At 48.1% G+C, this 21,872-nt stretch overlaps 1 protein-coding gene across 5 annotated transcripts in view; it reads left to right on the top strand.

The window, feature by feature from the left end:
- The window catches only part of HOMER2 (homer scaffold protein 2), a 144,865-nt gene that overhangs the window by 22,086 nt on the left and 100,907 nt on the right, over positions 1–21,872 (top strand). For 3 of the 5 annotated variants that reach the window (XM_050796175.1, XM_050796174.1, XM_050796176.1), the window contains exon 1: positions 15,893–16,093. The exons of 1 other annotated variant lie outside the window; for it this stretch is intronic. In XM_050796175.1, coding sequence (XP_050652132.1) covers positions 16,089–16,093 — 5 coding nt within the window. In that variant the 5' untranslated portion in view covers positions 15,893–16,088. Of the gene's footprint in view, positions 1–12,743; positions 13,576–15,892; positions 16,094–21,872 lie in introns of those variants that run through there. One more of the 5 variants, XM_050796177.1, reaches the window with a different exon arrangement.

The following is a 21,872-nucleotide window of genomic DNA, read 5'->3' as shown; positions in this document are numbered from 1 at the left end:
CTGAGATGGGAGGATCACTTGAGGCCAGGAGTTAGAGACGAGCCTGGGCAACATAGTGGGACCTCGTCTCTACAAAAAATACAAAGGTTAGCGGGTATAGTGGTGTGTGCCTGTAGTCCCAATTAATAGAGAAGCCGAGGCAGGAGGATCCCTTGAGCCCAGGAGTTCGAGACTGCAGTGAGCTAGGATGGTACCACTGCACTCCAGCCTGGACAACGCAGTGAGATCCTGTCTCAAAAAAAGGAAGGAAGGAAGGAAGGAAGAAAGGGAGGAAGGAAATATAGTACATTGTATTCACTTATTGGAATTTCTTAAGTCTACATTGACATATTAAAGGTCCTAAAAACAAAGAATAGAGAAACTTATTTCACTTTGTTTAGCATAGTATTTCCCAAACCTATAGAGGACGGAACCTTTTCCTGCTGCATAACACTTCTTGACTTCCCAAGGAAATACTGCTTTCTGTAAACTTTCTGAAGTGAAGATAAACAGGGATTATTTCAGAAATTATGTTTTGTTTTGTTTTTTTTGAGATGGAGTCTCACTTTGTCACCCAGGCTGGAGTGCAGTGGTGTGGTCTCAGCCCACTGCAACCTCTGCCTCCCAGGTTCAAGCGATTCTCCTGCCTCAGCCTCCTGAGTAGATGGGATTACAGATGCAAACCACTGCGCCCGGTTAATGTTTATATTTTTAGTAGACACGGGGTTTTACCGTGTTGGCCAGGCTGGTCTCGAACTCCTGACCTCAGGTGATCCACCTACCTCGGCCACCCAAAGTGCTGGGATTACAGGCGTGAGCCACCATGCCCGGCAGAAATTGTGTTTTAATTAAAACAAAGCCTAACTGGCTAAATTAATTACAGGTCCAGCTTGACCTGTAAGAAATAAGCAGTTGCTTAATTAAAACATCTGAATCTCTAGCCAAATGGCATTCATCAGCCTGTTTTATCGTAACCCTTTCTGACCTGGAGGAGTTTTAGGAAGGGAATGGTGATGGTACAATTGTGCCATATGTAGGCAGGGAGACCCGCTGGAGCAGCCTGAACGTGAATGAACCTCCCAGGCTCCATTCGGCAAGCTTGTATCAGGAGAGCCCCAAGGTGAAATTTCAGCTCTGACAATTATAGTTGGTGTCCAGTGTCTTCCTCTGTAAACACTGACCTCAGATTTAGTAGATATAAACTGCCCAAGTTATTTCCATAAAATGACCCAGCTGGATCTAAAGGTAGACTATAATGTCACTAGCTATCTGTAGTCATTTCCTAAGTAATAACTGGCCAAAGAATACCTGGTTCTTTAGTTCTAAATTAGGACTACATCTCATTGTCAATGCTCAGTTGTAGGGAAGCAGCCAGGGGATGGGGCTGCCAGAACTTGGGATCATCCAAGGCTTTTGGCAGCAGAGGTGGAAGTAAGAGGCCCTGCATGGGCCGGGCGCGGTGGCTCAAGCCTGTAATCCCAGCACTTTGGGAGGCCGAGACGGGCGGATCACTAGGTCAGGAGATAGAGACCATCCTGGCTAACAGGGTGAAACCCCGTCTCTACTAAAAAATACAAAAAGCTAGCCGGGCGACGTGGCGGGCGCCTGTAGTCCCAGCTACTCGGGAGGCTGAGGCAGGAGAATGGCGTAAACCCGGGAGGCGGAGCTTGCAGTGAGCTGAGATCCGGCCACTGCACTCCAGCCCGGGGACAGAGCGAGACTCCGTCTCAAAAAAAAAAAAAAAAAAAAAAAAGGCCCTGCATGGAGGATGTTGGAGGAGGAAAGGCCAAATGTGCAGAAGCAGCAGGCCCATAGGATTTTTGAGAGTTGGTAAAAGCAGCCAGTGGTCTGAGGAGCTCCCAGGATCCCATGATAAGACTGGCTGGGAGCCTTTACCTTCACAGCTCCAGACAGCTAGGTCAGCCCCTCTTTGCTAATGGAATACTCCAGTTCATTCTTTCCCAAATTTGCCTTTCATAAGAATCACTCCAGGTGCTTATTAAACATGCATGTTCCCATACCCCATCCCAGAAGTATTGAATCGGAATGTTTAATGGATGCCTGTGTGATTCATACGATGAGGCAAGTTTGGGGAAACACTGTTCTTTCTAGTTGCTCCAGGGCTGTTACTCAGTAGCAATGGGCTCAGTCTGTTCCTCCTAGTGCTTTTGTTTCCTGTCAGCTAAATTTTTAGCCTGACTGGGGACTCCACAGGGGTCCATGTCATTTCAGAAGAGATGGCAGGCCCAGTGTGGTGGCTCATGCCTGTAATCCCAGCACTTTGAGGGGCTGAGGCAGGAGGATCACTTGAGCCTAGGAGTTTGAGACCATTGTGGGCAACATAGGGAGATCCCATATCTATAAAAACTTTAAAAAATTAGCTGGGTTTGGTGGCATGCATCTGTAATCCCAGCTATTCGGGAGACTGAGGCAGGAGGATTGCCTGAAGCCAGGAGTTCAAGGCTGCAGTGAGCTATGATTGCACCACTACATGCCAGCCTGGGCAACAACAAGAAGAAGACAAGGTTTCACCGTGTTGGCCAGGATGGTCTCAATCTCTTGATGTTGTGATCTGCCTGCCTCAGCCTCCCAAAGTGCTGGGATTACAGGTGTGAGCTACTGTGCCCAGCTGGCAAGGCCTCAAGGCTTTGGGCTCTTAGCCCCTATGGCCAAGGTCAAGTCTAGCCTGATGTTGGGTCCCAGCTGGAATAAGTTTATGTTTTCTCCCTTTTCTCTTGGTTAGCTTTACCCCTCTTGTTTTAATAAGAAGTAGTTTAGAAGTAGTTTGATGGACTGATATTGGTGTCACTGTGGTACCTTTTATATTAAACCTCTTATCTGCTTTAATTAGCCAAGAGTATGAGGCATATACTATGTTCAGAATTAGGAACAAAAAGTGAACTAAGCATGTCCCCACTTTCTGGACTTTTTTTTTTTTTTTTTTTTTTTTGGAGACAGAGTCTCGCTCTGTTGCCCAGGCTGGAGTGTAATGGCGCAGTCTCGGCTCACTGCAACCTCCACCTCCTGGGTTCAAGCAATTCTCCTACCTCAGCCTCCCAAGTAGCTGGGATTGTAGGCGCACACCACCAAACCTGGCTAATTTTCATATTTTTAGTAAAGACAGCATTTCGCCATGTTGGTTAGGCTGGTCTCAAACTCCTGACTTCAGGTGATCTGCCCGTCTCAGCCTCCCATGGTGTTGCAATTACAGGCGTGAGCCATAGCGCCCAGCCTCTGGACATTTTTAAAAGTTTGTGTGGGCCGGGTGCAGTGGCTCACACCTGTAATCCCAGCACTTTGGGACGCCGAGGTGGGTGGATCACCTGAGGTCAGGGGTTTGAGACCAGCCTGGCCAACATGATAAAACCCCATATCTACTAAAGACACAAAAATTAGCCAGGCTTGGTGGCAGGCACCTGTAGTCCCAGCTACTTGGGAGGCTGAGGCAGGAGAATCGCTTGAGCCAGGGAGGCAGAGGTTGCAGTGAGCCAAGATTGCGCCACTGCACTCCAGGCTAGGTGACTCCATCTCAAAAAAAACCAAAAATCAAAAACAAAAACGTGTGAGTTTGGGATAATGGAAAGTTTTGGAGATGGATAGTGGTGAGGATTGCACAATAATGTGAATATACTTAATGCCACTTAAATCTACACTTAAAAAGGATTAAAGTGGTAAGTTTTATTGTTATGTATATTTTACCACAATTAAAAAAAAAAACTTGTTTAGGAGACAGTATATCCAATAACCAACTGAGGAAGACATTTCACAAAGTGATAAACCAGTGAAGCACAGGAATTTAAAGGGATACTTGAGTAAAGTAGATTGAACACTCAACTTTCATGATGGTTTTGAAGGAGGTAAAGAATCAGTAGACTGGAAAATTAGGCAAATGGAGAGATGGCATGTGCCAAGAGAACAATAAGTCATATGTAGTTGAAAGCAAATTTCTAAAAGGAGGGGTCTGTTACAGAGGCAACCCTCATAGTACCCTCCAACCTGGGCACGAGAAACATTTGCTGGATAGATGAGGGGATGAGGAACCCAAAGCAAATAGTGAAAGAGGAAATCTATATTAGTAGGTGGGGACTGTGAGAGATTAACCAGCCCCTTGCTTTGTGTGAGTAGAAGAGTATTGTCTTGATTCCAAGTGACTTGCTGGAAACTGTTGTGGTGTTGTAACTTGGAAGTGACAGAAAGGAAATTCCTGAAGACCCTGCGGGATGAGCAGTTGGAGAGATGTTGGAAATGCCATCTCATTGGTCTGCTCATTTGGGGCCAACAGCCCGATAAGGCATCTCTGCCCTACACAGGAGCTGGGAAAGACCTGGAGGTGGACCTTGGAGCAGAAGCCAGGTCTTACATGGAGCCCAGCACAGGCCAGGGCTTTGTGGAACAGACAAAGCCTAAAGCCTGCTGGGCAGCTGAGGTGAAGGCAGCTTCCTGCAAAGGTGTTCCTTACTGTGAGGACCCCAGAATTGTAGGATACTTCACATAGAACTGGTGGATCAGCTGAAACAAAGATTCTAGGAACCAGAACTACCAAGGCTTCCCAGATGAGGCTGAAGAAGAGAGTAGGAGTGGGGCCAGGTGCCTGATAAGCTAACCATGCCAGCCACACCATCTGCGGCTAGGCTGGCGCATAGTAGGCGTTCAGTAAATATTTGCTACATTTGAATTGAAAACCCACTTGTTTCTATTTTGTATTAATTGCTTTTTGTTTGTTTGTTTTTATTGGCTCTTAGTATACTGGCAAGGAGTTACCTCGTTTTTTAAAAAGTTGATATTTGATTCAGCGGGGGATTGATCCACATTAGAACAGAATGGCCCCTTGGATACTAACGGCCACTCTTTCATCCTCATAGCCTCACTTTCCTCCCTGGTGATTCCGTCAATGTCTCCCTCAGCCCCACCTCTGTTCAACACACACTTCCCACGTTCAGATACTGACTTGCTGAGGGCTCCCAAGTCTCCCTTCCAAGCTGTGTACCTGTAATATCTAACTGCCCACTGGACATCTCCTCTTATTTGTTCCTCAGATTCCTGCATCTCAGCATGTCCAAAATTGCACAATTATCTCACTTCTCTGACTTGCTGCTGCTACTTCTCCCCCTCTTGAGAGGTATCACCCTCTACCCAATGTCTCCGGTTAGAAGCCTCAGCTATATATGACTTCACCATTTTCTTAACTCATCCCTAGTGTTGCTAAGTCTACCTGAGGCATGGCTCTCAATTCCAGCCTCACCCGTCTGAACCTGACCCGTGCCAGCTTTCCAGATATACACACAGGCACCTTCTCGTTCTACCACTGCCAGTTGGAGGCAAATAGTTCTTAGAACTCCAGGCTCTCTCAGAGAAAGTTAGCCAACTTCAGAATTAATTCCTTCTGCTATGTGTTCACAGGAGGTACTGCACCTCCCTGGCCTTACAAATTCTTTGGATTTCTTAGTTCTTCTCCGGAACCCTAAATCTCATGTGAGCCCAGCCAGTGAGCTGGGTGTCCTCCTTTTTGTTCCCACCAGTTCCTAAACTCTTGGGGCTCTGGGTATCACACCTACTTCTCTTCGAACACCGAGACTTGGGCAGTGGTTCTCAACCCTGGCTGCACATCGGAATCGTAATCAGTTTAAAGGATTACCGATGCCTGGGCACCACCCAGACCAATTAAATCATTCTTTCTGGAGGTGGAGCCCTGGCACTGGTATTTTGTCAAGTCTCCAGAGGTGATTTTAATGTTCAGCCAAGGTTGAGAATGACTGGTTTAATGCATATATTTCTACCATCTATGCCTTGGATCCTCAGAACTGTGCCCACTCTCCAGACCGGCCCTTTCAAGTTCTTCTCCAGGAATTGCTTAACCTGCAATGACTGTGCTCTGCCTTTAACTACCTATTATCCAACAGCAACTCTGTGCATGCCAATGGGAAACAAATATAACTATATGCCAACAGTGGGCAGTGTTATGTTTTGGCCACCACCCTGAATCTATTTACCTTGATTTTCCTCTGGGTGTCTGCCCCAGTCCTACACCCACTTCATGCCTTCTGTCAGAAGCTGCCACCACACCTCAGCCCAGGGCCACATGTGACCCAGACTGAGCCAATCAGGACATTCCATTCCTCTGGCCACAGTGATGGGCTCAGGAATCGGCCTGTGCCCCAAGGCAGGGCAGTCAGACACGGTAAGGCTTAGTTTGGAGACTTTGGCTTGACCTGTTTGGGAATTTGCTAGACTTGAATGTGAGATGGGAGTCCAGGAGAGAGCTTACCTGAGGATAGAGCCCAAACAGAACAAGAAAACCCCAGGGAGGGACCCTGTCCTTGAAGATCATAGTCTAGTGGAGGAGACACCTGTTGATAGGAGTAAAGGTGACAGTGAGTGTGACAGCTCAGAGCATGGGGCAGCATAATCAGGATGCCCCTGGGGTACTTGCAGCTGGCTGGGCTATTCATGTGGTCATTTCTATTTTTGCCTCTTGGAATTGAATTCTGCTGGGAGGCAGCCAGTGAGGTCCGAAGTCCTCTCAAAAAGGTTGTTGGATTGTTTGTTGACTGACCCCCCACCTCTGTTCCCAGCAGCTACAGCTTCCCAGGCCCTTGCATTGCTAGAGTCCCTGGCTCTTCTCTCTAATCAGGCTCCCAACCTCACTGGGGGCTGATTATGACACTTCCTGTCCTTCCCCAATCTTGGGGTCTTGCTAAGATCCTCCTGACAAGCTTCTCCTGCTTCCAGCCTGCCTTTCCACAACCTTCTCCCATCTGCTGCCAGGGAAGCTAAGACACAAGTCTGATCATGCCACCCTCCTACTTCAAAACCTCCACTAACTCCCTGTGGCCTCAGAATCAAGTCCAAACTCCTAACATGACCTAGAGGTCTTTTACAGAGTGGTCCCAACTTACCTCTCCTTCCTGGCCACTTCCCATAACACTGTTGAGCCAACCACATGGACATTCTTGTCATTTCCTGTATAAGTCATGGCCTTTAATGCCCCTGTGCCTCAGCATGTGCTGGTCTCATTGCGGGACATAGAAATGATCTTCCCTCCTATACATCCTTGAGGACCCAACTCACACATCCCCTTTTTGAAGCCTTTTGCAGGAAGTACTTTATTCATACCTCAGTTACATTATATTTAGCTTATTGTTTAAGGACACAGACTGGCTCAAAATAGGTGCTCAGTTAAGATTAAATCAATGGGTAGGCTGGGCACGGTGGCTCACACCTATAATCCCAGCACTTTGGGAGGCCAAGGCAGGTGGATCATGAGGTCAGTAGTTCAAGACCAGCCTGACCAACATGGTGAAACCCTGTCTCTACTAAAAATACAAAAAATTAGCTGGGCATGGTGGCGCATGCCTCTAATCCCAGCTACTTGGGAGGCTGAGGCAGGAGAATCGCTTGAACCCAGGAGGCAGAAGTTGCAGTGAGCAGAGCTCGCACCACTGTACTCCAGCCTGGGTGACAGTGTGAGACTCTGTCTAAATAAATAAATAAATAAATAAATAAATAAGTAGATGCTATCAAAATCTCTGGAGGCATCCAGGACACATAGACTTAGGAGAGCCCTGGATGGGAGAGGCAGAGGACAGATGGGACTTTTGGAAATCGTTTATAGCTCACCTTCCTAAGAGCAGGCCCTTGGCCTGATTGGAAACAGCAGGGGCTAGGGCTGGTGGTCCCACACTGATCTGGTGTCATCTATTAATCGTCTTCTCTGATCCTTAGGTGCCCTGTAGAGGGGTCCTGAATCTATGGAGGGCTCTGGATATAGGTTGGCAAAGTGTTATCTGGCAGGAAGTACACAAGCTGTTTCCATGGTGGGGGCAGTTTCAGAATCCTGAAAATGACTACTAAATTTTAAAATGTTTATTATATAAGAACCATTTTCACCATATTAATTCAGTCACAATAAATGAAAATGTCACCTTAGTTCCACCATTATAGCCAGTAATAATAATAATAATAATAATACCTGTAATGTATTTAAGATGTACTATACTAGGGACTGAGCTAAGCACTTTACAGATATGATCTCATTCACTCTTCTTTTTTTTTTTTTTTTTTTTTTTGAGACGGAGTCTCTCTTCTATTACTCATGCTAGAGTGCAGTAATGCTATATCTTGGCTTACTGCAACCTCTGCCTCCTGGGTTTAAGTGATTCTCCTGCCTCAGCCTCCTGAGTAGCTGAGATTACAGGCATGTGCCATCATGCTCAGCTAATTTTTATATTTTCAGTAGAGACAGGGTTTCACCATGTTGGTCAGGCTGGTCCTGAACTCCTGACCTCAGGTGATCCACCCAGCCTATCCTCCGTGATCCACCCAGCTTATCCTCCCCAAGTGCTGGGATTACAGGTGTGTGCCACCACACCTGGCCTCGTTCACTCTTCTTAACAGTCCAAAGATATATCCCCACTTTGTAGATGAGAGCACTGAGGCTAGGAGAAGTTAAAAACTTGCCCATGGTCACAGATAGTCAATGGTACAGCCAGGACTTAATGCAGGTTTGAGTCCAATACTGATGCCTTTACCCTGCATTCCTTCTGCCATCCTAATAAAATTTTTCATTTTCTATACTCCAGGCCTTGTCCATATATTCTAATTTTACATAATTATAAGCACAGCTGTAATTCAGATTATTTTATAAACTTAACTTTATATCCTAATACACATCCCATCCACCAAGTCCTGTTGAGTCTACCTCTAAAACATCTATAATCTGTAATCCACTTCCCTTCATCTCCACCCTTATCTTTTGTCTAGAGCTTCTTAATCAGTCTCCATGTTTTACTCTTGTCCTCTTCTTATCTCCTCTTCTCCCAGGAGTGAATGATCTTTTAACAGTATAAACCAGATCATGGCATTCCCCAACCCATCAGTGGGTTCTCACTGCATTTGAATAAATTGCAAATCCTTAATCCAGCCAAAGGGCCCTGCATACTTCACCCATGCTTTGCTAAGCTCACTGCACTCTAACCACACTGGCCTTCTCCCAGCTCTTCAAAATAGCCTGATTCTCTACCACCTCAGGTCCTTTTCAGTTTCCTCTGCTTGGGACCCTCCCCTCATGCTCCCCTCGACTGATGCCTCTTTGTCTTCAAGCCTTTTCTTTTTTTTTTTTAGATGGAGTCTCACTCTGTCGCCCAGGCTGGAGTGCAGTGGTGCAATCTCAGCTCACTGCAACCTCTGCCTCCTGGGTTCAAGTGATTCTCCTGCCTCAGCCTCCTAAGTAGCTGGGATTACAGGCGTGTACCACCATGCCTGGCTAGATTTTGTATTTTTAGTAGAGATGGGGTTTTGCCATGGTGGCCAGGCTGGTCTTGAACTCCTGGCCTCTAGTGATCTGCCTGCCTTGGCCTCCCAAAGTGCTGGGACTACAGGCATGAGCCACCACACCCAGCCATCAAGCATCTTTTTAAATGTCTCTTTAACAGGCCATTCCTGACCACCCTCCTCAACCTAAATTAGGTCTCCTATTCACACAGATAGTAGTTTATATATTTGTGTGTTTATTTGATTAATACCATTCACACAATCTTACAGTCCTGTGACAGAAGGACTTGTCTGTTTTGCTGAGCACTTTATCCCTAATGCCCAACACAGTGCCAGATACATAGCAGGTAATCAACATTTATTGAAAGAATAAATATGTTTCTATATTACTCTACAAGCTTCACAAATATAATCTAATAGCTGCATAATACCCGACAGTTATCCCTTTAATTAATGGCTTTAATAAGACATTTGTTTCATATGCAGTTGAAAGAACTGACCTTTTATTGTTAGAAGAAAAAAAAAATGTTTGAAGTCCCAGCCATACCAGAAATCTGAGCACACTAATAATAACATTATGCATGTACATGGTGAGCCTAATTTTGCTGTTGAAAGTAAAAATACAGGCTGGGCGCAGTGGCTCATGCCTGTAATCCTAGCACTTTGGGAGGCCGAGGCGGGTGGATCACGAGTTCAGGAGATCAAAACATGGTGAAACCCTGTCTCTACCAAAAATACAAAAAAAGAAAAAAAAAAAAGCCAGGTGTGGTGGCATGCACCTGCAGTCCCAGCTACTGGGGAGGCTGAGGCAAGAGAATCGCTTGAATCTGGGAAGTGGGAGTTGCAGTGAGCCAAGATCGCGCCACTGCCACTGCACTCTACCCTGGATGAGCAGAGTGAGACTCTGTCTCAAAAATAATAATAATAATAATAAATAAAATAAAATAAATGAAAAACTGTGATTTCAGTGGCTTGCCTTTGAAGTTATTCGAACACTTCAAAATCCTCAGGTATTACCTGATAAATGACTTGTTCAGTGGTCTACAAGCTCACTTTTCTGATATTGCTGATTATTTTATTTTTTACAACCTTTTTTTTGTGTGTGTGAGATAGAGTCTTGCTCTTTCGCCAGGCTGGAGTGCAGTGGCGCGATCTTGGCTCACTGCAACCTCCACCTCCTGGGTTCAAGCGATTCTTGTGCCTCAGCCTCCTGAGTAGCTGGGACTACAGGTGTGCGCCACTACGCCCGGCTAATTTTTGTATATTTAGTCAAGACAGGGTTTCACCATGTTGGCCAGAATTGTCTCGATCTCCTGACCTCCTGATCCGCCCACCTCGGCCTCCCAAAGTGCTGGGATTACAGGTGTGAGCCACCGCACCCAGCCCTATTTTTTACAAACTTTTAATCTTGGAATAATTTTAGATTTAGAGAAAAGTTGCCAAGGTAATACAGAGAGTTCTCATATATCCCTACCCAGCTTCCCCTATGAACATCGTACATTTCCGTGGCACATTTGTTATAACTAAGGAACCAATGCTGGCACGTAACTATTAACTAAACTCCAGACTATTTGGATTTCACCCGTTTTTCTTCTTTATGTTCCGGGATCTGATCCAGGATCCTGCACTACATTTAGTTGTTATGTCTCCTTAGTCTCCTCTGGTCTGTAGCGGTTTCTTAGTATTTTCTTGGCTTTGATGACCTTGAACAGTTTTGAGGAGTATTGGTCAGGTCTTTTGCAGAACATCTCTCAATTTGGGTTTGCCTGATGTGTTTCTCTTTTTTTTTTTTTTTTTTTTTGAGACGGAGTCTCGCTGTGTCTCCCAGGCTGGAGTGCAGTGGCGTGATCTCGGCTCACTGCAAGCTCTGCCTCCCGGGTTCACGCCATTCTCCCGCCTCAGCCTCCCAAGTAGCTGAGACTACAGGCGCCCGCCACCACGCCCGGCTAGTTTTTTGTATTTTTAGTAGAGACGGGGTTTCACCATGTTAGCCAGGATAGTCTCGATCTCCTGACCTCGTGATCCACCCGCCTCGGCCTCCCAAAGTGCTGGGATTACAGGCTTGAGCCACCGCGCCCGGCCTGCCTGATGTGTTTCTCATGATTAAACTGGAGTTATGGGTTTTGGGAAAAAATATCACATAGATGAAGTGCCCTTCTCATCACACCCTAGGAGGGGGATACATGGTATCAACGGGACATCACTGGTGATGCTAATTTTCATTACTTGTAAGGTAGTATCTGCCAGGTTTTTCCATTGTAAAGTTCCTATTTTTCCCTTCCATACTATATTCTTTTTTTGGAGACAGAGTCTCACTCTATCCCCTAGGCTGGAGTGCAGTGGCGCAATCTTGGCTCACTGCAACCTCCGTCTCCCAGGTTCAAACAATTCTCCTACCTCAGCCTCTTGAGTAACTACAGGCACCTGCCATCATGTCCAGCTAATTTTTGTATTTTTAGTAGAGACAGGGTTTCGCCATGTTGGCCAGGCTGATCTCGAACTCCTGACCTCAGGTGATCCACTTGCCTCAGCCTCCCAAAGTGCTGGGATTACAGGTGTGACCCACCGCACTGGGCCTCCATACTATATTCTTTGAAAGCAAATCACTAAGACACTAAGACCAGCCCACCCTCAAGTGGAAGTGGGGACAGGGTGATGGTGGTGGTGGCATTAAACTCTACCTCCTGGAGGGGGGAACATCTACCATAAGAAAGATTGTCTCTTCTCCACTTATTTACTTATTCAATAATTTATATCAGTATGAACTCATGTATACTTATTTTATATTTTGGGCTATAATCTTATACAACATGATTCACTTTGTTGCTCAAATTGTTCCAGTTTTGCCCATTGGGAGCTCTTCCAGTTGGCTCCTGTGTCCCTTCCACATGCCCCATCCTTTTGTTTTTTTGAGTACTTCCTTACTTTCCAGTACCACAAGATGCTCATCTTGTATTTTCCCTGTCCCAGACCTAGAAGCAGCCATTTCTCTGGGAGCCTGGGAGCTAGCTTTTGAGACTCAAGAGCCCAGAGCTGTGGAATGTTACTGTATTAGACACAGTGCTTCCCTGCTCAGGATGCTCAGGAGAATTTGTGAGCAATAAAGAAGAGGAAGGGTACGCATGGAGCTGCTGCCTGTTTCCTTAGCTCCCCAGGCTTGGATATACTCTCTGGTGAGCTACCCACAGTTATCTGATCTGCCTGGGTTAGACTGTAGAATGTTCCTCAGACCAACTGCCTTTGCCTGGCAATCAGATGTTGGAAGCCTCTGCTGTCTGCACAGAATAGCAAACATTCTGAGTCCCTGAGCTTATGCTGGTCAAGGTCTGCCCTCCTGGGCTGGACTTCTGTGGGCATTGCTGCCCTGCTCATTCCCAACCAAAGATCTATCCAAATACCAGTTTGTATTTTCCTAACAGTGTTGTTTCAAATTTGGCTTCTGTCCCATCTCCTCCCTCTCATGCATGCTCAGTAGGTGTCCTTGCTTCCTTTAGGAAAAAGCAGTGCACCAGGCAAGAGTTCCTGCAACCTCTCTCGCCTTCCCTGGGACAACAGCTTCTACCTTCTCCAAGGCTAACTCCTCCCGCTGAGCCTGGATCCATCCTCTCCTGCTTTCTTCAGGACCACCCCTCTTGCTCATATCTTTGACCTTGCCCCCCACTGACACCCCCAGCCCCCTTCACTGGCTCTTCTTGCTCAGCCTAAAAGGATATTTAAGTCCCTTGGCCTAAAAAGACCCTTCTCAGTCTTGCCTCAACCTCCAGCCAGCACAGAATCTCTCTCCCCTTCACTTTGGGCTTCTTGAAAGGACAGACCTCATCGATCATCTCCCTTCACTACTGAGCCATGGAGACCACGGAGATAGGAGTTTCCACAGAAAAAGGGTGACTATATTGGCTTCCATGGAGGGACACTGATAGGGAAATCAAGTGGCCCCTCTCAAGGAAGGATTCCTTGATGATGAAATACTGCCAGAAAGGACTGCCCCAGAAAATTAGACTGAGAACTGGAACGATCTGAAAAAGCTCCCAAGAAGCAGGACCCGACCTGTGCCTGGAGTTGTTGGGGTTGAAGGAGAGGAGTGGAGGCCACTCCCCACATGGATGGCAGCCATAAGTTGGAGAAAGGAGGGGCATCCATTTCCAAATCTTTTCGGATCCACTGTTTTCTCTCATCTCAGGGTGACAGCCTTTATCCCACAGTGACAGTCACTTTAATCAGTATTTAACCTCATGTAGGCTCATACCTCCAGCATCGCCACTGACTACGCCCAGTGGACAGAGTGATTCACCACCCACCGGGTTTGCCTCGTTGCATCTTGCCAAGGTAATGGGGGTGTGCCCTTTCCATCAGTGGAGCAAAAGGAAACTCATGTTCAGCGTTTGGCCCCTCCACATTAGGGCTCTATCTTCTGGTACCCCTACTCCAGCTGGGTGGCTCCTGCTATTCATTCTCCTGCTGACTTCTCTCCTTGACCCTGCAAGAAACACCTTCCCTTCAAGTACCCTGGCTCAGCCCTAGTCTTTGGAATTCAGCTTGTGGTAGATAAACTTCCTCTAGGATCAAGAGCTCATCAGCCTAAGCTGTACACAGACTCATCTATGCTCATAGACCCTGGCCAGTTTTGTGGTCTATGGTCTGATGCTTATTCATTCATTCAGCACATACTTGTGGAGGATCTTCAGGCACACTTGTAGGCACTGGGGATACAATGATGAGCAAAAAGATATGGCTTCATAAGAGTTTGCAGATGCAGCTGAGTAATTTCCCAACTATATAATACAAACAAGTGCAATGAAGAAAAAGTATGTCCCACCCAGGGTATTAGGTAAAGCTTCCAAAGGAAGTGACAGTTTTAACTGAGGTCTGAAGAATGAGTAGGAATTAACAAGGCAAGACAGTTGGGGTTACTGAGCCAGGAGAGGAGAAAAATCTTCCCAAACAGAATAGCATGTGCAAAGGCCCTAGAGCAGGAAGGATGGCCTGCTAGCTGGAGTGTAGGAAGCAAGGCAGAGAGTGGGAGGAGGAAAGGCTAGAAAGGGCAGTGGAGGCTGGAGGGGCAGGGCCTTGTAGGACCATGTTCATTATCTGGGTTTTCATCCCAAGAATGGTGGGAAGAAAGCCACTTAAGGATATTACAGAGCAACATGATCAGATTTGTACTTGAGAAATTACTGACCACAGTGTGAAGCACAGATGAGAAGGGGGCTGGTGCCCCTATAAGGAGAGTTGGAGGTTAGGTGACAGCTGTGGTCCCAAGAGAGGTGAAGGCAGGGTGTGCCTGTGCTCCATCCGCTTGTCCCTTGACTTCTTTTTTCCTTTTTTTTTTTTTTAGATGAAATCTCACTCTGTCAACCAGGCTGGAGTGCAGTGGCATGATCTCGGCTCGCTGCAACCTCTGCCTCCTGGGTTCACGCGATTCTTGTGCCTCAGCCTCCCGAGTAGCTGGGACTACAGGCACCCGTCACCACGCCCGGCTAATTTTTTTTTTTTTTTTTTTTTTTTTTTTTTGTATTTTTAGTAGAGACGGGGTTTCACCGTGTTAGCCAGGATGGGCTCGATCTCCTGACCTCGTGATTTGCCCGCCTTGGCCTCCCAAAGTGCTGGGATTACAGGTGTGAGCCACCGCACCCAGCCAATTTTTGTATTTTTAATAGAGGCAGGGTTTCACCATGTTGGCCAGGCTGGTCGCGAACTCCTGACTGCAAATGATCCACCCACCTCGTCTTCCAAAGTGATAGGGTTACAAGTGTGCGCCATCGCGCCCGGCCTGTCTCTTTTTTACTGTCCTGAGATGCCAGGCTTATGTGGGCAGTGTTTTCTCAGCAGAAGATGATCCCGTGGAAGCCCCGGGGGGATGAAGATTAGGTTAGTCCCAGTGCCAGCCTTTGGTAGAAACTCAGGACCTGATAGGTAGAAAGGGGACAAAGAGAGCCTGCTCTTCTTCAAGTTCTACTTTTGCCATCCTAATTCCCCTTGCTCTAAGGATAAAACCAAGCTTGATGAAGTCTCCTTAAAACTGGCCCTTCAGGTGGGAGCCCTCATCTCATTTTTATCCAGGAAAGAGCCCAGAGCACCTGCCGCGGGCTGTAAGCTCTTCTTTGCCACACTGGCTTCTGGAATTTCACAGTGGCGTTTACCTTAAGGCCACTCGGCCGGGCAACTAGCAGGAAGATGAAGGTGGGCTTTAAGGAGGGGCACAGCTATGCCCATCTCAGACTCTGGAGACCCGAACGAACTCTAATCTGAATGTGTGACCTTGGGCAAATCACTTACCCTCCCCAGGCCTCGGTTTCCTTATCTGCAAAGTAAAGGTAGCCCCAAAGTCCCCACCAGGTGCGAATGGGACTTTCGTCCATCAGGCAGGATGTTGGTGGCACTGCGCCAGGCCCCCGGGTCGGCGTGGGGCGGGGGCGCGCCAACGCGGGGCCGTCACCGAGGACTGGGTGGCCCGGGAGAAAAGCGGCGACTGCGCGGCGGCGCGGGGGACGGCGCACACACTGCTGTGCCCCCCGCCTCTTGGCTCGCTGCCGCGGCCCGGGGGCCACGAGGTTACGTAAGGAGCCGGGCGGGGAGGGCGGGGCGGACACCGCCCCAGCGCGGCCGCCCAGCCCGCGGTGGCCCAGCCCCCGCCCGCCCGCGCCTGGCGGCGGTGGCGGCGGTGGCGGCGGCGGCAGCGGCAGCAGTGGCAGCCGCGCAGCCCTGCGGAATGGAGCGGCGCCGGGGCTGAGCCGGGCGCGCACGGGCCGCCGCATGTGCCGCGCGGGGAGCGGCTCTCTAGCGGGCGGAGAGCGAGCGCTAAAGGCCCCGTCGGAGCGGCCGCCGGAGCAGCGCCGGAGATGGGGTGAGTGAGCCCGCGCCGCGCGCTGTCCGCGCGCCCCTCCGGAGGGACTGCGGGGCCGCGGCTCGCGTACCCGGGCTCGGAGCCTCCGGGCGGGCCGGCCCCCGCCTCCCCAAGCCGGAGCGAGCGCACAGTCGGCGCCCGGGAGCCTGGGGCCACCTGACCCGCGCCTTCCGCCGGGGCGCTCGGACACGCGGCAGGGGCACCCTGGCCTGGGCGCGGAGCCCATGGCCCTTCCCCTCCCATACAGCCCGGGCGCGGGGGCACCTGACGGGGACCGGTGCCCTGGCCGGCCTCCTGCCGCGGCCATTCCGCGGTCTCTTCGCCCCTGGGAGCGATCAACTCCAGGGCCTGTGTAAGTCTAAGCAGTTTGTCGTTCTCCACGTTTGGATTTATTACAAGCAAAATATAAATCGAAGTTTTCCTGGAAATAATCAAATAATAATAAACCTTCAGCGTAGGAATAGTGGACTTTGGATCTGCTTTGAGATGCTGAAGATGATGCAAGTCTATAAGGAACCTAGGTGAGGCTTCAGTCTTTGAAACAACTGAGTAGATGCTCAGGAGGGAAGTTGAAATACTCTGTCGAAGTGACTAATGCTTCTGAGTATATAAAGTAATTTAAGCTCTCTCCGAGCAGTAGGCTCTGTGAGTCTAGGAGCCACTGTGCTAATAGCACAATAACTCCTTACATCTGCTCACCCTATTTGGGCACACGTTGATGGTTTGCCATACGTATTCAGGGGACACTTATGCCCACTTTACAGATGAGGAAACTGAGGCCCAAAGTAGTTCGGTGACTTCCCCCAGGCTGTGTAGCTGATGAGCATTTGTGTAGCAGGAGGACACTTAGTCGGCAGTGGCAAGGCCACTGCCTGACATGTGAGCATGGAGGTGGGCAAGTGAACCAGAGTTCCTAAATCTCTCTATTCCCTGCTGTTGAGCCCAGCATTCTTCCAGCAGCCCTTCGCAGGACTCAAATGCTTCTGCTCTGAGGGTCTAGAGATCTTGCTTTCCTGTTTGGGATGGGTGGGGCCTGGGAAGGCAAGAGTGAAGTGTAAGGAGCAAGATTATCCTGGTGCCCTGGCTCAGCCCCCCTGGGTCTGTGGCTTTCTTGCACCATACTCCAGGTAAGTTTCTGGAGTCATTTTGCCTGGTAAGCCTTAGCCATGGGAGCTGCAGAGTGTGTGAGGGGATCAGACGCAGGCCAAGAGGAATTTTGAGGAATGGAAGTATGAGGGCTGTGGGCCAACATGAACTGGACATGACAGAGGTGGGTGACAGAGAGGAGGAAGCGAGATGGGCAGTGAGAGCTGAAGAAGTTTGCTTACATTGAGGAGATTTCACATGAACAGCAACTGTAGGTGATTTTACCCAGAGGCACCCAAGCTGGCAGGCCGTATTTCTGTAACATTTCCAGTGAGTCTTCAGTGAACTGTGAAAAGGCTGATCTTTGAGCAGTGGGAGCCTTTGAGGTTCTCAGATTTCATACTTTAAAAAAATGTACAGGGAAAAAGAAGTTGGCAAATGTAAGGTCTCAGGATGGAAGATAAAAGGGATCCGGTAATTTTAACTCTCTCTCTGGCCCTCCCTCCCCCTGACCAACACAAAACCAATCCATCATACTTGTGTGATGGTTGGATCAAAAGTTCTGCTGGAAATGAAAATGTTTACTTAAAACCATTAAAGATTTAATACTGAAACTCTGTGGTTGAGATCATGTCTTCTATTATTTATGTGAAAATACAAACCATGGTCGTAAATTGAGATGCAGCTAAGGGCTGGGGAAGCAGTTCAGACAGGAGAGTGGAGGGAGCCGTTTTAACTGAAAATAGAACCAATGTCATCCTTTCTGAGAGTTGTGTAGGATGGAGGGGGAAGAACTTTTTGAAAGGGCAGCTAGTAGGAAACCTTGCTGGAATCCTACAGCTTTGTCATGGCTCTGCTGTGTAGACAGGACTAGGATTTAAGGGGAAAAAAAACAAACTGAGTTTACCACCCCCCCGCCACTTGAGATGCTTCTCCTCCTTCAAATGTTCACTACCATTTCCTACTTCTCTTCTGCGACGTGTTCTGTGTTAAGTGTGGTCTCCAGTGAGTTTGTGTTCCTACCCCCTAAGGCAACTATTTCATACCTGTTCCCCTTTCCAGACCTCTCCCCTTCCTATGCACACCCCTGGCTTCCCTTTCGATTGACAAGATAGGCACTTTTGACCAAGGGAATGTCTTCATTTTGCCGCCACCTAGTCTAGTATGCAGCTGCTGCTACCTTCTCCTACCTGCCTGCTGTGCTGGATGGCCAGTACCTCATCTCTTCCTACTAGAGGCCCCATCTTCTGGAGTAGCGTCCATTCCATCCCTTCCTCTTCCCATCTTTTCTCTCCTTCCTAACCTCCTTTCTCTCCTTCCTAACCACTTTTCTCTCTGGGGTCTTCTCCATCAGTATAGGAGCATACATCTGTCCAACAGAACTTTCTGCACTGCTGGAAATGTTCTGTATCTGCGTGGCAGCCACCAGCACATGTGGTTATTGGACACTTGAAATGTGGTTGTTGAGACTGAGGACCTGAATTTTTAACTTAATCTAAATTTAAATAGCCACATGTAGCCAGTGACCACCATATTGGATAGCATAGCTTTAGTTTCTCTCATCTTAAAAAGGAGCTCTCCCTCCCTCCTACATCCCTCTCCTGTTTCACTTCTTTGCTCTTCTTCACCTGAAAACACCTCAAAAGATACGTCCAAACCCACTGGCTCCATTCACTTTCTCCTGCCATTTGTTCACTCTCCACACTCTACAGTCTGGCTTCTGCCTCACCTCTGCACCAAAACAGGGTCTTGGGTAGCCAGGGGGCTGCCAGATATCTGCCTCACCTCACTTCACGTCTCTCTCAGCAGCATTCCTCACAAATGACCACTCCCTCTCCTCAAAACAACACCCCTCTCAGCTCCTCTGGCCCCACTGTTTCCTGCTTTTCTTCTTACTCCTAATCATCGGGTTGCCCAGGGACTGGTTCTGGTTCCTTTTCTCTGTCCACACTGTCTTCCTAGGTAATACTGTCCCACCCCCAACTCCTCCCCACTCTCCCATGGCTTCAAATGCCATCTATATGCCCATGATGCCCATGCTTTAATTTCTAGCTCAAATCTTTTTTGGAGCTTCTGACTCTCGTCCATACATGGAGCTCTTGATATGCCTTCCAATTCTCACCTTCCTTCCATCTTCCCCATCCCAGTCAGTGGCCCTACCACGCACTCATTTGCCAAGAGTCATCCTTGAGTCCTCTTTCCCACCTCTCACATGCAGGTTCTCAGTCTCTTGTGTGTTCTACTTCCAGGATATATCTGGAGTGCATTCACCTCGCCCCATAGCCATAGTTCCCACTCTGGCCACCATCACCTCCTTCCTAACAGGCCCCCCAGTATCCACTCTGGGTTGTCTGCAGTCCATTTTTCACACAGGAGCCTAAGTGACCAGCTTTTAAAGTCATAAATCAGCTCATGTAATTCCTCTTTTTAAATACCTCCTGCTGACCAGGCACTGGCTCAGCTCCCCCTGCCATGCTACTATGTCCCTCACTGTGTTCTGCTAACATAGATCTCCTTCCCTTTTCTTGCCCTACCTGAGATCCTTGCACTTGCTGTTTCCTCTGCCTGGAATTCTCTTACCTTCCTCTTTCCTTTCAGACTTTGGTCTCAGGGTCACCCGTTCAGGGTCTTTCCTGCCATCCTGTCTAGAGCACTCACCTCCAGAACTCTTTAACCCAGCCCCACTTTTTTTCTTTTTTCTTTTTCTTTTTTTTTTTTTTTTTTTTGAGACAGCGTCTCCCTGTGTCACCCAGGCTGGAGTGCCGTGGTGTGATCTCTGCTCACTGCAACCTCAGCCTCCTGGGTTCAAGTGATTCTCATGCCTCAGCTTCCTGAGTAGCTGGGATTATAGGCATGTGCCATCACACCCAGCTAATTCTTTTGTTGTTGTTGTTGTTGTTGTTGTTGTTTTTTGAGACAGAGTCTCGCTCTGTCGCCCAGGCTGCTGGAGCGCAGTGGCCGGATCTCAGCTCACTGCAAGCTCCGCCTCCCGGGTTCACGCCATTCTCCTGCCTCAGCCTCCTGAGTAGCTGGGACTACAGGCGCCCGCCACCTCGCCTGGCTAGTTTTTTGTATTTTTTAGTAGAAACAGGGTTTCACCGTGTTAGCCAGGATGGTCTGGATCTCCTGACCTCGTGATCCGCCCATCTCAGCCTCCCAAAGTGCTGGGATTACAGGCTTGAGCCACCGTGCCCGGCTGTTGTTGTTTTTTGAGACAGAGTCTCACTCTGTCGCCCAGGCTGGAGTGCAGTGGCGGGATCTCGACTCACTGCAAGCTCCACCTCCTGGATTCACACCATTGTCCTGCCTCAGACTACAGGCGCCTGCCACCACACCGGCTAATTTTTTGTATTTTTAGTAGAGACAGGGTTTCACTGTGTTATCCAGGATGGTCTCCATCTCCTGACCTCGTGATCCGCCCGCCTCAGCCTCCCAAAGTGCTGGGATTATAGGCGTGAGCCACCGTGCCTGGCCACACCCAGCTAATTCTTTTGTATTTTTAGTAGAGACGGGGTTTTACCATGTTGGCCTGGTTGGTCTTGAACTCTTGGCCTCAAGTGATCTGCCCACCTCAACCTCCCAAAGTGCTTGGCCCCAGCCCTACCTTTGTTTCCTGTAATTGCTCATCACAGCATGCCAGTAAGCATGCAGGTGTTATTTACTTATTTATAATCTGTCTTCCCCCAGTAGCATCCCAAAAGGATAGGGCCTTATCTTTTTCATGTGTGTATTCCAACACCTAGCACAGTGCCTGGCACCAAATAGGCCTCCAGTAAATAATTTTTGATTGAGTTAATGCTTGAATGTTGTCGGCAGCCTTGCTTGGATGCTGGCCTGGAAGTTGTGATAATTTGGGGGTTAACTTTTGTATAGCTTGCTTAATTGGGAGTTGCAAGGGCCAAGAGAGAAAGAGATCACGTTTGGATGCAGTTTTAACACTAAAGCAAACCATTTAGCTTTTATTGTGACATGGGTTAATTTTCGGGCTGTCTGCTGTCATTTGAGTACTGGGGTTGTAAATTACCTTTTTACTCTCCTGCAAAAGACTAACAGAAAAGCCAGCTTGTCTACTGTTGTGACTTTTAGCTGATTTTGTCAGTGTTTACAAATAAGATCTATTGTATTGCTGTTTGGCTTCATTTTACACTCATTTATTTTGTTCAGCCAAGGTTACCTTGCCATGTACGGGTGCCACAATCTTGGTTATCTAACACCTTGGGCTGGCTGCCTTTTGGTAGTCTATACCGATTAACTTTCTTTTGATGTTCATTCATTCCTTCTTCTTTAATTTTCCATTCCTCCTGAATCACACCAGACTCTGTAGTGCCAACAAATTATAGGGCTGTTCTTTGGGGTGTGAGTTGACTACAGTAGACATAGTCTCTCAGATATGTTGAGGTGAGTTTGTCTTCTCTTGGTCCTGTGGGTTTGTTAAACTTCACTTTCTAATGTTCCTTCTGTCCGTACATTGGTAAGGCGGTTGGCAAGTGCTGTGGGGATCCAGAGATGAGCAAACCCACTAGTTAGTTCCTGCCCTTGGGGAGTTTATATTTTAGAAAGGGAGATAAACTACATACACAAGGACCAGCTTTATATGTGAAATGCTGTGAGAGTAAACACAATGTTATAGTCCATTGGGTGTCACAGGTGGTGGTGGAGGGGTGCTCATCTATTTGGGGAATTGAGGAAAGAT

This window comes from Macaca thibetana, chromosome 7 (assembly GCF_024542745.1).
Source record: "Macaca thibetana thibetana isolate TM-01 chromosome 7, ASM2454274v1, whole genome shotgun sequence".
Taxonomy (NCBI): Eukaryota; Metazoa; Chordata; class Mammalia; order Primates; family Cercopithecidae; genus Macaca; species Macaca thibetana.
This window is presented reverse-complemented; position numbering and strand designations above follow the sequence as displayed.